This window comes from Equus caballus, chromosome 13 (assembly GCF_041296265.1).
Source record: "Equus caballus isolate H_3958 breed thoroughbred chromosome 13, TB-T2T, whole genome shotgun sequence".
In the NCBI taxonomy this organism is placed as follows: domain Eukaryota; kingdom Metazoa; phylum Chordata; class Mammalia; order Perissodactyla; family Equidae; genus Equus; species Equus caballus.
Genome location: NC_091696.1, coordinates 13,098,377 through 13,112,456, shown reverse-complemented (window position 1 = coordinate 13,112,456; position 14,080 = coordinate 13,098,377). Strand labels below are relative to the sequence as shown.

Below are 14,080 nucleotides of genomic sequence, written 5' to 3'. Positions count from 1 at the left end.
GTTGGCGCCCTGAAGCCGCCTCTGTCTCCATGCTTGAGAGCTCACTTCTCAGCGCTAAGGAACCTTCCACCGTCTGGATGGATCAGTTCGTCCACGTGCCGACCTACCGAAGGACGTCTGGCTTGCTCCAAGCTTTAGCAGTCAGGACAGAGCTGCTACAAATATTCGTCTGCAGGTTTTTGTGTGGATACGTGTTTAACTCATGTGGGAAAATACCAAGCAGCACGGTTGCTGACTTGTATGGAGTATGTGTGGTCTTGCAAGAAACGGCCGAACTCTCGCAAACCGGCCGCGCCACCTGCAGCCCCAGCACCCAGGGCTCCTGCTGCTCCACCGCGGGAGCGGCTCCCTCACGCCCCCCACCGTGCGCCAGGCCCCCATCTCCCTCGGAGCCCCCACCTCTTCCAGCACGTGGGGGTGACCGTGGGCAGCAGTCCCTCCTGGCCCAGGCCAAACACCAACTAGACCCCGGGTGGCACAGAGCAATGGGGGTGGGGGGCCGAACTCATCCAGCCGAGTCTCAGGGACTTTCCTCTGAGGAAGTCGACGCTGGTGACTCACTTAAAATAAACGCACGTGTTTATTAGCTCAGGGTCTCGCCCCCACAGCGAGAGAACAGGGCCTCAGAGCTGTCCAGGGGCCAGTCCTCCCTCCAGGGCTGCTGGGAGGGGACAGCAGGGGGCTCCTGTCCGAGGAGCGGCACCTGCGGGGGCTGTGGCGGGGCCGGCAGGAAGGAGCCTGGCTGGGAGACGGGCGGGTGGGCAGCGGCGTGGGGCCCCTCTCAGGAGGATGAGGGGGTGGAGGCAGGCAGCTGCCCTCGGTGACCCTCCCTGACAATGTCCACAGTCGCAGACCTGAACGACAGCTGGCGAGGGGGATGCAGGGCTCGGCCAGCCTGGGGAGCCGACACAGTGCATGTGGCAACTCACTCGCTCTCTGGACACCCCGGCAGGGCCGCGAGGCACTCGTTCAGCAGGCGGGTTTGAGGGGCCTCCTCCACCAGGCTCTGAGGCAGGCACTGGGGGCACAGCCGTGCGAACAAAACCAACACAACCCCTCCTCGGCGCTCCAGCGAAGTAGTGAAGGGAGCAAATGGTGTTACTCCAGCTGGACCACAAGGGCTGTGCGGAGCAGTATCGGAGGCCTCCCCCCGAGGAGTGACAGCGGTGCAGAGGCCTGGCGGAAGTGAGACAGCGAGCTGTGGGAAGCCCCGGGGGACAGCATCCCATGCAGAGGAATCTCGGGACCCGGCAAAGGAACTGGCCCGGGACGTTGGAGGAGAGGAAAGAAGGCCATGCGGCCAGAGAGCAGCCAGGATGGAGGGAGGGAAGTTGGGCCATCTGGGGTGGGCCAGCAGATCCCAAGGGTCCAGGGGCCATGGGGAGGTGGGTGGGTTTTATCCCCAGTGAGATGGGAGCCTCTGGAGTGCTGGGACCCAAGCGGGGTGGGGAGACTATGGCGGCGGCTCCGTTGCCTAAGAGGAGGGGGCGGATGGGGCCGGATTGGGGGTATTTTGGAGGTAGCACCAGACACTTGCTGTCAAATCACACTGTGTGGGGGAAAATGGAGGGAGCAAGGCCGACTCCCAGGTTCCTGGGCTGGTCAGCTGCAGACACAGGTGGGCCATTTACCACCATGGGGAGGACAGGGACGAGCAGGTCGGGCATGGCGTGGGTGATCATCAATCGATTTCTGTTTTGGACATGTGTTACGGATTGAATCGTGTTCCCCCCCAAAAATACGCTAAAGTCCTGGCCCCCAGTACCTGTAAATGTGACCTTATTTAAAAAAAATAGGGTTTGGGCCAGCCCTGGCGGCCTAGTGGCTAAGTTCAGAGCACTCCACTTCAACAGCCTGAGTTCAGTTCCCAGGCGCAGACCCACACCACTCATCTGTCAGTGGCTGTGCTGTGGCGGCGGCTCACATACAAAAGAGAGGAAGATTGGCAACAGATGTTAGCCCAGGGTGAATCTTCCTCAGCAAAAGAATAAACAAAAAGTAAATAAAAACACGGTCTTTCAGATGTGACCAAGTTAAGATGAGGCTATTAGGGTGGGCCCTAGTCCAGCATGGCTGGTACCACACACAGAGGGAAGGTGGCCCTGTGAAGACGGCAGCAGGGGTTGGAGTCATGCAGATGCAGGCCAGGGACTCCTGGTAAACACCAGGACCCAGAGAAAGGCACGGAACAGACCCTCCCCCGATCCTGTCTAGAGAGCACGACCCTGCTGACACTGCTGATTTCAGACTTCAACCTCCAGAGCTGTGAGGGAATAAAGTTCTGTTGTTTTAAGCCGCTAGTCTGTGGTTCCTGTTACAGCAGCCACAGGACACGGACACATGCTCGTGGAGTTGTCGGATAAGAGCCTGACAGAGGAGACAGGAGCTCAGGAGAGAGGCAGGGACTGGAGATGCAACAGCAGGCAGTGTGATGCCCACAGGTGCCGGAATGTTCTACGTCATGGGCCTGGATGAGTCCGTCAACGGAGCGAGCACAGGGAGAGACAGCCGAGGCCGGAGTTCCGACCTGACACTGAGAAGAGGAAGAGCAGGGAGGGGTGACCAGGGAGAGAGGAGGAAACCAGGGAATCGAAATGGAGAGGAGAAAGTTCTAGAAGGAGGCAGGGAGAGACTGATGGTGGCCAACTCTGCTGAGAGGTGAAATGAGGTGTATTTGCAACATGAAGGCCCTGATGGCTCTCAGGGGAGCGTCTTCCTGGAGTGGAGGGGAAGGGAGACCATGACCACAGATGGGCCTTTCAAGGGGTCCAGCTGAAGGGAGGACAGAAATGGGCCACAGCTGGAGGAAGACACGGGTGGGGAGGGTTTTAAGGTGGGAGAAGCTGGAGGGAGCAAGCGAGAAGGCTGGAAAGGGGAAATGCACCCCGGGAGAATGGGAGGCTGTCTGCAGGGGGCAGGTGGGAGGGCCGGCCTCGGACGAGAGCCGCAGGCTGGGGCCCTGGATGGAAGCAGCTGGAGGGAAGGCCGATGTGCAGGTGCTGGTGGGTCCGAGGGTGGACAATGGCCCTGTTCCTCCCAGGAAGCACAGAACCATCACCAGCTGGAATGTGGGGAAGGGGCAGGGGCTGGGAATCTTTGGAGAGAGAAGGTGCTACGACTGTTACAGAAGAGGAAACTGAGGCTCAGAGAAGCTAAGCAGCAGGTTGGGAGCGGCCGAGCCAACTCCCCGAGCTGGGTCTGTGGGCCTCGGGTCAGTCCTCTCCCCAGCCCAGCACAGACGCAGTTGGTCATTTGTCCCCCGGAGCACGTGAACACTTTAAAGGTGGGAGGGGACAGACAGAGGCCCCCGCACAAAGTCATCTAGGAGCCCCACTGCGGGTGAAGAGAGACATCTGGAGCCTTCCTAGCCTGGGGTCGCCCTGACCTCACAGGCTTGGCCCCTTTACGGAGGCAGGAAGTGGGAGGACCAAAGGCCGGCGCCCTGGCCCCATGCCCAGGGCCCCCCGCCGTCCAGTCAAAATCCTGTGACAGCGGAAGAAGCCCGAGGCAGCTCCCATCCTCCCGGGCCCGCCTCCCCCGGCTCTGCCCCGTTGGCAGGGCCCGAAGATGAAGGCTGGTGGCCACGTGCGCTGGGCCGGGCCAGTCTCCTCCTCAGCCCCACCCCTCCCCTCCCAACGGAGCCAGTTCCCTCTGCCCGGGCCCCCAGCACCCCAGCCCCCCGGACGGTCCCCGGGCCGGTCCTCACAAACCCCTCCCGGCTAGAGCCAGGCCCCACCCCGGGCATCGCAGTGTGCGGGGCTCAGCAGGGAGGACTCTGGGGGAAGGAACAAGGCCAGGACAAAGGAAGGAACCAGAGTGGCCAAGGACACACGACACGCCAGCAGTCTTCCTTGTGACATTTTTACAAATCCTGCCAAGTGGGAATACCAGGCCGTTTTAGGGGTGACGAACTGGGGCTCCATGCCTGCCCGGGGTCACAGTGCTGTGAGGGGCGCAGCCGAGCCACCGTCCCATCACCTTGCTGCCTGCAGCCCAGACGGCCCTGCGGGGTGTTGGTCCTTGGCAGGGCGGCAGGAAGCTGACCCCGGGACGGTGGAGACGGGGGGAGCCTGGCCGAGGGAGAGCCTCATCCTCGGCTCTCAGAAGCCATCTCTCTCAGGCTAGGAGCTGCTCCCAGAGCTGACCCGGCCAGCGGCCAAGGGACCTGCCAGCCCAGCGGGGAAGGGCTAGCGTGCCCGCCTCTGGGCCAATGCGCCCCAGCTCCTCTGCAAGGCTGCCTGTGCTGCGAGCTTTGATAGGCACTGGGAGCAGGGCTGGCAGCCCTGGCAACTCTCTAGAAGGGTCTCTGGGTCCACCCCTTGGAACGCTGCTGCGGCCAGGCCGTGGAGCCATGAAAGGACACCTCCACCCACAAGGAGTGCTCCACGCAGGGCCTGCTTCCGGAAGGCCTGCTGGGCCGCCAGGGGAGCCCCTCGGGTCTGCTCTGCCCCAGAGACCCCCTGGCCGGAGACAACGCGCCTCCTGGTGACAGTGACAGGCGGGGGCAGAAAGGTCCCAATGGCTCAGCACAGGACCCGGTGATGGGCAACCTGGCTCCAGAGGCCCCGCGGGCGGGCCCAGGCTTGAGTCTGACTCCCCCTCTGCCTGGTCACAGTCCCTAACACACCTCAGCGACTGCTCCCGGAGAAGCGGCCACAGCAACCTGCTCGCCACCCACCGTCTCTGGGGGTCAGAGAGCTCTCCCATCCCCAACACCGACATCTGTCTCCCTGGGGCTTTGGCCTGGGGCGCCTCTTGGAGCCACAAGCAACCAGCTCAGCCTCTTCCTTCCTGCGACAGCCCTCTCTGTTCTCGATAATCATACCCATCCTGTCAACTCTAGCTGACCAAACGTTTCCAGCCCCCCACCCGGACTGCTGGGCATGCTGGGGGACAGGGATACGGGGATATTCTAGGGCTGGTAGGTAGAGCCAGAGCCCCCACCCCAGTCCTGCCCGTGACCTGCTGTGTGCCCCTGGGCAAGCACTCACCCTCTCTGAGCCTCACTGGTCTTACCTGCACAATGAGTGGTTAGGGTCGGGTGAGTGGTCTCTGCCACAGCAGGCCTGTCTGGGAGTCTGGATGGGCTCCCACTGGTCGATGGCCCTCATGTGGGATTGCCTTCCCCTTCCCTGCCCTGTCACCAGGTCTCCATCTGCCCTCCACTCGGCCAGTTGCGGCTCCTGCTGCTCTGTAGTTCCAGCCTGGCATGTCTCTCCTCTTTCACGACCTAAATCCTAAACTGGTGGCTGCCTGCTGGCTCTGGAGTCTGCCACACCAGGTCAGCTGCCTCTGAGCCACCCTCCCTGACCCATGCAGACAGACCAACCTCCTGCAGGGACTCTCAGGACCATGCCCGAGGCTCCTGCAGGCCCCAGGGGACACACAGCAGCTCTCCAGTCTCAGGCCAGCAGGCAGCCAGGTGCCCCCGAGGCTCCCCAGGCCTGGGAGGTGCCCAGGACCAACGTGGGTGGCGGGCTTCCCCAGGCAAAAGAGAACAGAGGGTGGCCTGGAGTGCCAGGGTCCCACCACCTGGGCCTCCAGGCCTGGGTCCGACTAGCTCTGCCAGGTGCGTTCTAAAAAGGCTGTGTGACCTTGGAACTCCACCTATCTGCCGCCACCCCTGCCACGCAGCCCACCCCAGCCAGCCAGGACCCTTGAACGCTCATCTCCCAAACCCACTTGGCTCTGAGAGTACTAGGGCGGGGGCAGATTTTAGCAGAGGAAATCGGGGCAGAAAAGAGTGGCCCATTGCTGGAGGAACTTCAGGCATTAGCCAGAAACGTCCTGAGTGCGTCCTGGGCGGGGAAGGACAGGGCAGGACAACTGTGGGCCCAGCTGCCTGCTTCCCCTCCATTGCCGGGGAGAATCCTGTCCCCGAGTCTCTGGTCTCCGGCTGTGAGATGGAACGATAAACCTGGCTTCCCGGGCGACTGCGACACTAAGAGGTGGACCCGCGGTCCTGAGGGTCCCGCCCAGCTGCTCCAGCAGGCGCATGAGGAACTCCTGTTATTTAAATATCGGATTCCAGAAGGTGAGGCCAGTGTCTGCGGTCGGTCGCTGGGGTCCCTCTCACCCTCCCAGAGCCTCCGGGGAAACAGGGCTCCTGGGGCAGAGTCGGGGACGGTTCTTGGCACAGAGCTCTGCTCACGGCCCACGGGAGCCAAGGACATTCAGGCCCTCAAGAGCCACTGTGAGACCTCAGGGAGGCGCCCTGAGCCCCTTCCTGCGCCTGGGACCCCCAGGGTCGAGGGGAACGCCCTCCTTCACAAACTTTAATGCTGACACTTCCCAGAGCTTTCCCAGAGCCACGCACCTTCCAAACCTTCTACACACGAGGCAGGTGACCTGTTATCCCCATTTTACAGGGGAAGAAGCTGAGGCACAGGAGAAGATCAATAACCTGCCCATGGTTGTTGAGCTAGTGCGTGTACCTCACGGGGCAGTGTCGAGGCCCAAATGAAACCGGGACCCAGGGGTATCTTTGAGAAGCAGCATAACTTAATGAGCATGATCGCTGTTGTTTCTGTTCATAAGTAACATAAATCCTGTTCGCGCCTTTGACCCCGGTCAGAGCAGCCTTGGAGTTGGTGAAGCGACTGGAGCTCCAGCATCAGGGTCCCCAGCTGCACCAGGCTCTCCCGGGGCCCTGACAATGCATTCACGGGGTCATATAACATAAAATTGGCAAAGGCGGTATGTTTTCATATGGTTTTTCCTGGAGTTCCCTATCCTCAAAGTGTCTAAGTTCAGGCCTCGACATTCACCCGCGTCCAGGACACAGTATTTTAAAGGGAGGGCTGGGGAGAGGGGCTGACGTGGCAGGGGTTTACGCTCGGCGGAGCCGGCGGACCCTGGCAGGAGCAGCGGGCCAGCCTGGAGGAGAAGGAACCCAGGCGAGCTGCAGACAGGGGCGGGGGCTATGGAGCTCGATCCTCATGGCAGAAACAACCCCTCCTTCAAACTCCTCTCCCCCACCCAGCAGCCGAGGGTGTCCTGGTTCCAGGGCAGTCACAGTCAATGAGTGAAAAAAGCAGGGACGGCCCGCCACCCCCTGGCCTGAGACCCTGGGCAGGCTGTTTTCCAGGGCTGAGCCCCATCTCCTCATCTGTAAAATGGGGGCATAACCCCCCCTGTAAGTGGGGAGGACACAGGAGACAAGGTGCAGAAAGTGCTGGTGCAGCATCCAGCTCGGGGTCCGCCCCCAAGAGAGCAGCGTTTCAGTGTGAAGGACATGACGCTCGAGGGCGGACAAGTCTGCAGGGCCAGCTGCTGCAAGGCTGGCCTGGCAGGGGCTTCCGGAGCAGGGCTGCCCGTGCCAGCTGGGGTGCCCCTGCCCTGCACATCCATCTCCCACTCCCCGAAGAAGGGGCAGGTGCAAGGGGAGCTCCAGGTAGGAGTAACTGGGGCTAAACGCCCCCCCCCACAGCGCTCCCCCAGCCTGGGGACCAATCAGGGCTCATCAATAACCCCCAGAGCCTCCACTTCCCGCCCTGAAGTCGTCACAGCCCCGCCCAGGACAGCCCCAGCCCCTCCACGTCCCGCTCTCTCAGCGCTCCCAACAGAGCCCCACCAGGGGGCTATCTCCGCCCATTCTGTGGGACAGACAGACAGATAATGAATGAGTGAATGAATGAGTGACGATGAGGCCTGCGGAAGCGACTTGCCCAGCATCACGGAGCTGGGAAGTAGCAGAAAGGGCCCAAACCTGGGCCTGACTTTCCTGCAGTGCCCTTGGACCCCGGGCATCCCCAGGGACAGCTCAGCGACATGGTAAGCCAGCTTGCCTGGGTTCTGTTGGCCGGGGATGGCTTCCCAGGGAGCCACAGGAGGAAGAGCAGAGCAGTGGCTCCCTGCACAGGAAGACGCAGAGGCCCCGCCAGCGCAGCCTCCCTCCCCGGCGCAGTCCCAGCAGCCCCCAGCCCCTGCTCCACTCCTGCCCCCTGCCTTCCTGTCCCTACCGAGCAGCCAGCAGACAGCCACTGCTCCCTGTGCAGTGGGAGCAGAGCCCCTGCCACCCGGGCCCAGCCGGTGGGGTCGGCCCACACCAGCCTCTGGGGCTCGGCCCGGCCCTGGCTCCCTGCTACCTGCTCTTCTGGTCTCTAATCTCTCCGGCCACCGGCCTGCGTCAGTGCGATGCTCTTGCCCCATGTCACCCAGTCAGGCCACCCCCCAATCTCAGCCCTAACACTGTTCCCCAGGGAAGCCCTCCCAGTAGGTCACGCCTCTGTGACAGGCCCTCAAAGGGCTGTGTGTTGTTTCTTCCTGGCACTTACCAGTCTACAAGGAAACACTGGCATCTGCAAGCACATGGATCATGGTCTCTCCCCTGACAGATGTGAGCTGCTGGGGGGCAGGGAGCAAGCGTGGCCACACACACCACCAGCCCACCTGGGGAAGCTGCGTCCATGAGGAACCAGGCTGGCGACCTGGCCCTGGGGTGGGCAGGGCCCCCGAGAGATCACCGGGGTCGAGAGGCACGTGGCTGTGAGCCAAGAAGGCAGGCTTCGGGGGCTGGCTGGAATCTCGGCCCTGTTCTGTTGCCTCAGACAGGTGCCTGACTCCTCTGAGCCTCGGTTTCTCCATCCGTACAGAGGGGATGATAAAATCACCTCAGGTATGGGCTCAGGGATGCAGCGGGGCAACGGGTGTAAACCTCTCTCTCCCCACCCGGATGCTCTTCCCAGAAGCCTGGGCCCTGCGTGAGGTCCCCAGAGTGGGGCGGGAGGACCCCAGGCAAGAGCATCCTCCTGGGTGCCCACTCCAGGACCCCAGAGCCCTCAAACCCTTCCCCACTCGGCCTTGGAGCTCCAGACATGTGCTCCCCACCTCAAGGTGGGACCCCCCTACCCCTGAGGAAGCCCCCGACTGGACACAGGGCCCTCGCCACCCAGTGACCACCTCCCACTGGCTCCTCATGCCAGGCCCCAGATGCCCCTCAGGCACAGCCCCGTGTGTCGTGTCTGCCTTTCCCAACACCGTGGTTCCTGGAGGGCAGGGTCAGCCAGGGCCACCTGGCCACCCCCAGCCCAGGTCTGGCCCACAGCAGGTGCCAGGAAAGCGCTACCACGTTCAGACCATAGAAGGAGGAATCCATACGCTGATGGACCTGGGGGCTTCCAGCCTGGCCCAAGAGCTGGGACCACCGGAGAAGAGGGGCCCCTGGCAGAAGGGTCGGCTGAGGTCCCTGTGGCTCCAGGGCCCAATTCTCTCCTCCACAGCAACAGCGATCACTGCGCTCCAGCTGAGAAGGTGTCTGAACCGGCCAACCCGGGGCCGGGGGTCTTGAGCACCCTGGTCCCTGGCTCATCTGCTATAGGCCTGGTGCCTTCACATTGGTAGGCTGGATCAATGGATAATATCAACAACAGCGAACATTTATGGGACACTTACTATCGGGCACTATCCCAAGGCATGACACACATTCACGCATTTCAATCTACGAGGGACGTCCTGTTAAAATTCCCATTTTATAGATGGGAATGCTGAGGCCCAGAAAGGTGAAGACACTTGCCCAGAGTCACACAGCGCCAGTCTCCACAGCCCACTTTACCTGACTCCCTGGTCAGTCTGTGTGGTTCTGATGAGGAGTGGGTGCCCCAGCCTGGACCCCACTCCCCCCACCAGAGGAGCCCCTTGAGTCCCCTCCCTGCCCAGCCCCTGGGCCCTGCTTGCCCATGCAGAGTGGAGTGGTGGGGGAAGGACTCACCAGCACGCGGTCTCCCAGGCGCAGGTCCTTGTCGCCACGCTTCACAGAGCCACTGTCGGAGAGGTTGGAGCCCGACTCGTTGCCGGTCTTGACGGAGCTGTTGAGGACGCTCTCCCGCAGGGGGATCACGCGGCTGCTGAGTGGTGGTGTGGCCGTGCCCGAGTGCAGCGACAGGTTCTGGGCGGTCAGCGACTCCACCGAGTGGGCATCGCTACCTGAGCCCTCGGCCGCGGGCTGCCGGGTCAGCTTGGAGGGCCGCGTGAAGATGCCCTGCAGGGCTGGGCACTCGAAGTAGCGCACGCCGCCCACGGCGCCATCATTTTTGCCCACCGGCTCGTCCAGCACCACACCGGCCCACTGGCCCGGCGCGAACTGTGTCTCGCCGAGGTACTGCACCACGCCCGGCTTCACGCCGTTCACCCACACGCGCTCGCCCACCACGAAGTCCCCCAGGAAGTCATCGCCCACCTCGGCTGCCTTCACGCCGGGCTTCTCGGGGGCAGTGGTGGCGGCAGGGGGGCCCGAGGCCTGCTTGTGCAGGGGGGAGCCTGTGGGCAAGGAGAGAGGGGCAGTTAGGGCTCCGGCGGGAGCCAGACCCTTGGTGGCCCTAGGGGCCAGAGTCACAGTTGGAAGGGGCCAGTGCTGGCTGATGGGGAAACTGAGGCAGACGTAGCTGGCAGTGCACCTGGGCAGGTCTCACGCCCCTTGGGCATCCCTGGGTCTCTCCGTACTTTTCCAACCCCTCTGGAAAGTTCTAAGGATTTAAAGCTCAGTGAAGTGCTTCCCGAGATGCAACAGCTTCCCACAGCTCAGGGTCACTCAAAATGGAGGGCCAGGAACAAACCCATTCTCGAAGGTTACAGCTGCCACCTCCCCACCCCGGTGGGTTCAGCCCTCAGCTGTGAATCTGAGACCACCCAGGGCCCCTCTGTGGGACTGATACCTTGTCAGAGTGGTCTCTGTGCCCCCACCCTCTTCCCCAGACAGCTCTGGGCCCCATTGAAGGCTCCCAACCTATTTCTTGACAGCTGGTCACAGCCAGACATCTTGGGGCGGACGGAGCCAGAAAAACCCTCTTACTGCACTCCTGAGGCCCCCTCCCTCCCCCACCCCTCCCCAAGCCTCTGGGCTACACAGACCTGGAAAAGTGGGAGGGAGGAGGGCGGGAGGCAGAAGAAAGCTTGGAACCTCATTCCCAGGACTGAACTCCGGTCTCTCTGGCCTGAACTGGGTCCCCTGATTTAGCCCCTCCTTATAGGAAGAATGACTGTAAGGCTCAGAGAGGCAAGAGACTTGCTCAAGGCCACATAGCAGAAAGGGACTCAAACCTTGGGAGGGGGCCTGCCTCCCTGGCCTGGGCTCCAACGTGCTCCAGTCACAAAGAAAGAAGGAAAAGGAAACAACCTGCTGAAGGTTACTCATGACAGGACAAAGCAGGGCTCGAACCCACCATGCTCTGTGTGTGTGGCTCTGGGGCCCCACACAGGGCCTCCTGTTCAGGTGGGCAAGCAGGAAGCCCACCTGTCTGTGCCTCAAGGTCTGGAGGCCACCCCCCACTTCCTGCCAGACCAAGCACGGGAGAGAAAGTTCGTCCCTCTCCTGTCCTCCTGACGCAGGCTGACAGCTCGTGAAACACAGATGGGGACAGGAGGTGAGCAGATGCTGCCATGGCCCCATCAGAGCTGCCTGTGTTTCTGGTCCCTTCCATGGGCAGCCAGCAGAGGGGCCACAGGGCAGCAGCCCACCAGCATCCTCCTCTCCCCTGAGGCCAAAAAAACCCTGGGCCCCAGGCCTGGCTGGACACTTCCAGCTCAGGGCTGGAAGCCACCCTAAGGACAGAGCTTCCGGGGACAGGAAAGCCACACAACTCCAAGCCCATCAAACAGGACCAAGCAAGTGGCAGCTGTGGTGGGATAGCACGTGGCCACCCAGGGCCTGGGCAGCCAGGACAGGGTCCTGCCTCGGGGGAAGGGGCGACCTTTCCCCTGTGAGCTGGGCTCCTGGGAGGTCAACGAGCCTGGCTGCTGAACTGGGTTGACAACACTGTGATCACACCCACTCGCTGACACCCTGGGCTCCAGGCGGACACGCAGGAGCGCACCCGGCCCTCGGTCAGTCCTGTGACGTGGGCTTGTTATCCCCATTTTACAGATGAGGAAACTGAGGCTCGGAGCCATCGGGCCCTTCAGCTAGGCTCCCAGCCGTTCTTGGTGCAGGGCACATTCACTGATCCAACAAATGCACATTAAGCACCTGCCGGGCCAAACCCCAAAGTATGATCACCCCAAATCTTGGGCTCCCCTGAATGGACCCATTTCCCAGCATCGGCCAAACCTATGGTTCCTTGCCAGCAGGGAACAATCTCGTCTCTCACTCCTTCCATTTCTGGTTTAGAGAAGAACCCTGCACAGGACCCCGGATGGGTGGCCCGCGAGGCTGTCTTCCACCACTGAGGTCTCACGAGGCAGAGGCCACAGCGGCTGAGGGAGGCGGCCCTGGAGCCCATGGACCAGCTGTCCCAGCCCCATCCAGTCTCCTCACGGGCTCTTCTGTCCTGGGGCCGCTGTGTGATGACAGGACAGGACCTGCCCACACGTGTGCGATGAGTGGGGACTCCTGCTATCTGGACAAGAATGATCTATACTCACACTAAGCGATTAGAAAAAATTAAAACACAAAAGGCCCAGCGGCCCGAAGAGGGGCTTCCAGGCAGGAGCTGGTGACCTTGGGCAAGTCGCTTTACCCCTGTGAATGGAGGGGAGTGGCTGAGCCCTCCGCAGCTAACAAAAATCACACAGGCCCCGTCCTGCCGGCTCCTGCAACCCTCAGTCCCAACCCAGGACAATCCTGCATTACGAGGGGCTTCTGCTGGGATCTGGAGTCCACCCACGCCCCCACGGTGGCTCTCCCGCTCACCAGGCCAGGGGGCCCCTTCCCACGGAAAAGCTGCTCCGAAAAGCAGCTATGGGGGAGGAAAGAACAAACTAGATGGTGCCCCAGCCCCCGGCCCCCTTGTAACACGTAACCCTGCTCAAGGAGCCCGTGGGTCCGGTCAACAAGATGTTGACATTATCGTTATGACAACAGCAGCTACATTTATGAAGCACCGACTGCATGCCCCCGAGTGCACTGGGTCCTTTCTGTAGTTACATTGTCATTTTGAGATTAGGAAACAGAGGTGATGGAACTTGCCCAGAGTCACCCAGGCAGGAGTGGGGTCCCCCACAATGGCTCCCCTATAAGGCACTCGTGGCAGGCGTCAGTTCCCTTCCCAAACCCGTTTCTAGCACGCATTCCTGTGCCTACCTGTCCTCTTTGTTCAGAGCACAGAGCAGGGGCCCAGGTTGCGGGGCCCCGGTGTGACTATTCTTGGCAAGAAGCTGCCCACCCAGCTGTCCCGTCCCCAGCTGTCCGGGCCAGGGCAGACCCTCAGGTAATCGCCCTTCTCCACCCCCGCCCCTGCCAGGGGTCACAGCCCAGGGACCAGTTGTTTCAACAGCTGCTAAAATCCAGGTCATAAGCCTGTGGCAATCACGCTTGGGTGTTTTGCTTCCTTTTCCCCTTTGTCCTCCTGCTGCCCCAGCCCCGCAGGCACAAACCCCCAGGCACTGGGCAGCTTTCCCGTCTGAGCCTGGGATAGCATGGAAAACCCTGACAGAGCCCCCTTCCCTCCAGGGCCATTAGCAACACACTGCTGAGGCCTGGCCAAGCCCCTCCCCACCTCGGGGCCTCAGTTTCCCCATGAGACAACAAAGGGTGAGGTCAGAAGCAGCCAGGGTCCCAGCCGCACTGATATTCTCCATGTCCAGCCTCCTCTCCCAGCATCAGAGTTCTCAGACCCCCAGATGGGATGGCTCCCTCGGCCACACCCCCAACGGCTCCGGAAGCTCCCTGAGGGCAGGGCCTGGCCTGGGCACCCTCCCAGTTCCTGCCCGGCAGCAGCAGGTCAGTAAACCCCAAGAAAGCAAAGGGTAGCAACAGAGCGCGCCTCATGCGAGCAGCTGGTCCCCTCCCAGACACTAGGCCGAGGAATTTGCTGCCAGTTTCAAGTTCAAAGCAGAACTTTGATGAAAGGGCTGGAGGATGTGGTCCAAGAGTGGAGGCCGACGGGGGCGCCCAGATGAGAACGCCCCTCCCCTCCTCCCGCAAGGACCTCGGTCTCGCCCACCATCCTGGGGAAGCCGGGACAGGCCTCTGTCATACCTGCCAAGTCTCAGCTGCCAGGACCCCATTTGCTGAGCACGTGGTGTCAGATGCTGGGGACAATGGGCATGGCCAAGTGAAGGCCCAGCAAGGTAGGGACAAGAGAACTGTGGCTACAACTCCGCTGGCCACCTGCCTGCCTGAGGAAGGGCCAAGATCCATGGGGGC

General features: G+C 61.9%; 1 protein-coding gene across 3 annotated transcripts in view; it reads right to left on the bottom strand.

Moving 5' to 3' along the window:
* Nucleotides 1-14,080, bottom strand: part of CLIP2 (CAP-Gly domain containing linker protein 2) — a 77,966-nt gene that overhangs the window by 33,716 nt on the left and 30,170 nt on the right. For all 3 annotated transcript variants that reach the window (XM_023655484.2, XM_070230844.1, XM_023655486.2), the window contains one exon: nucleotides 9,710-10,257. In XM_023655484.2, coding sequence (XP_023511252.1) covers nucleotides 9,710-10,257 — 548 coding nt within the window. The remainder of the gene's footprint in view (nucleotides 1-9,709; nucleotides 10,258-14,080) is intronic.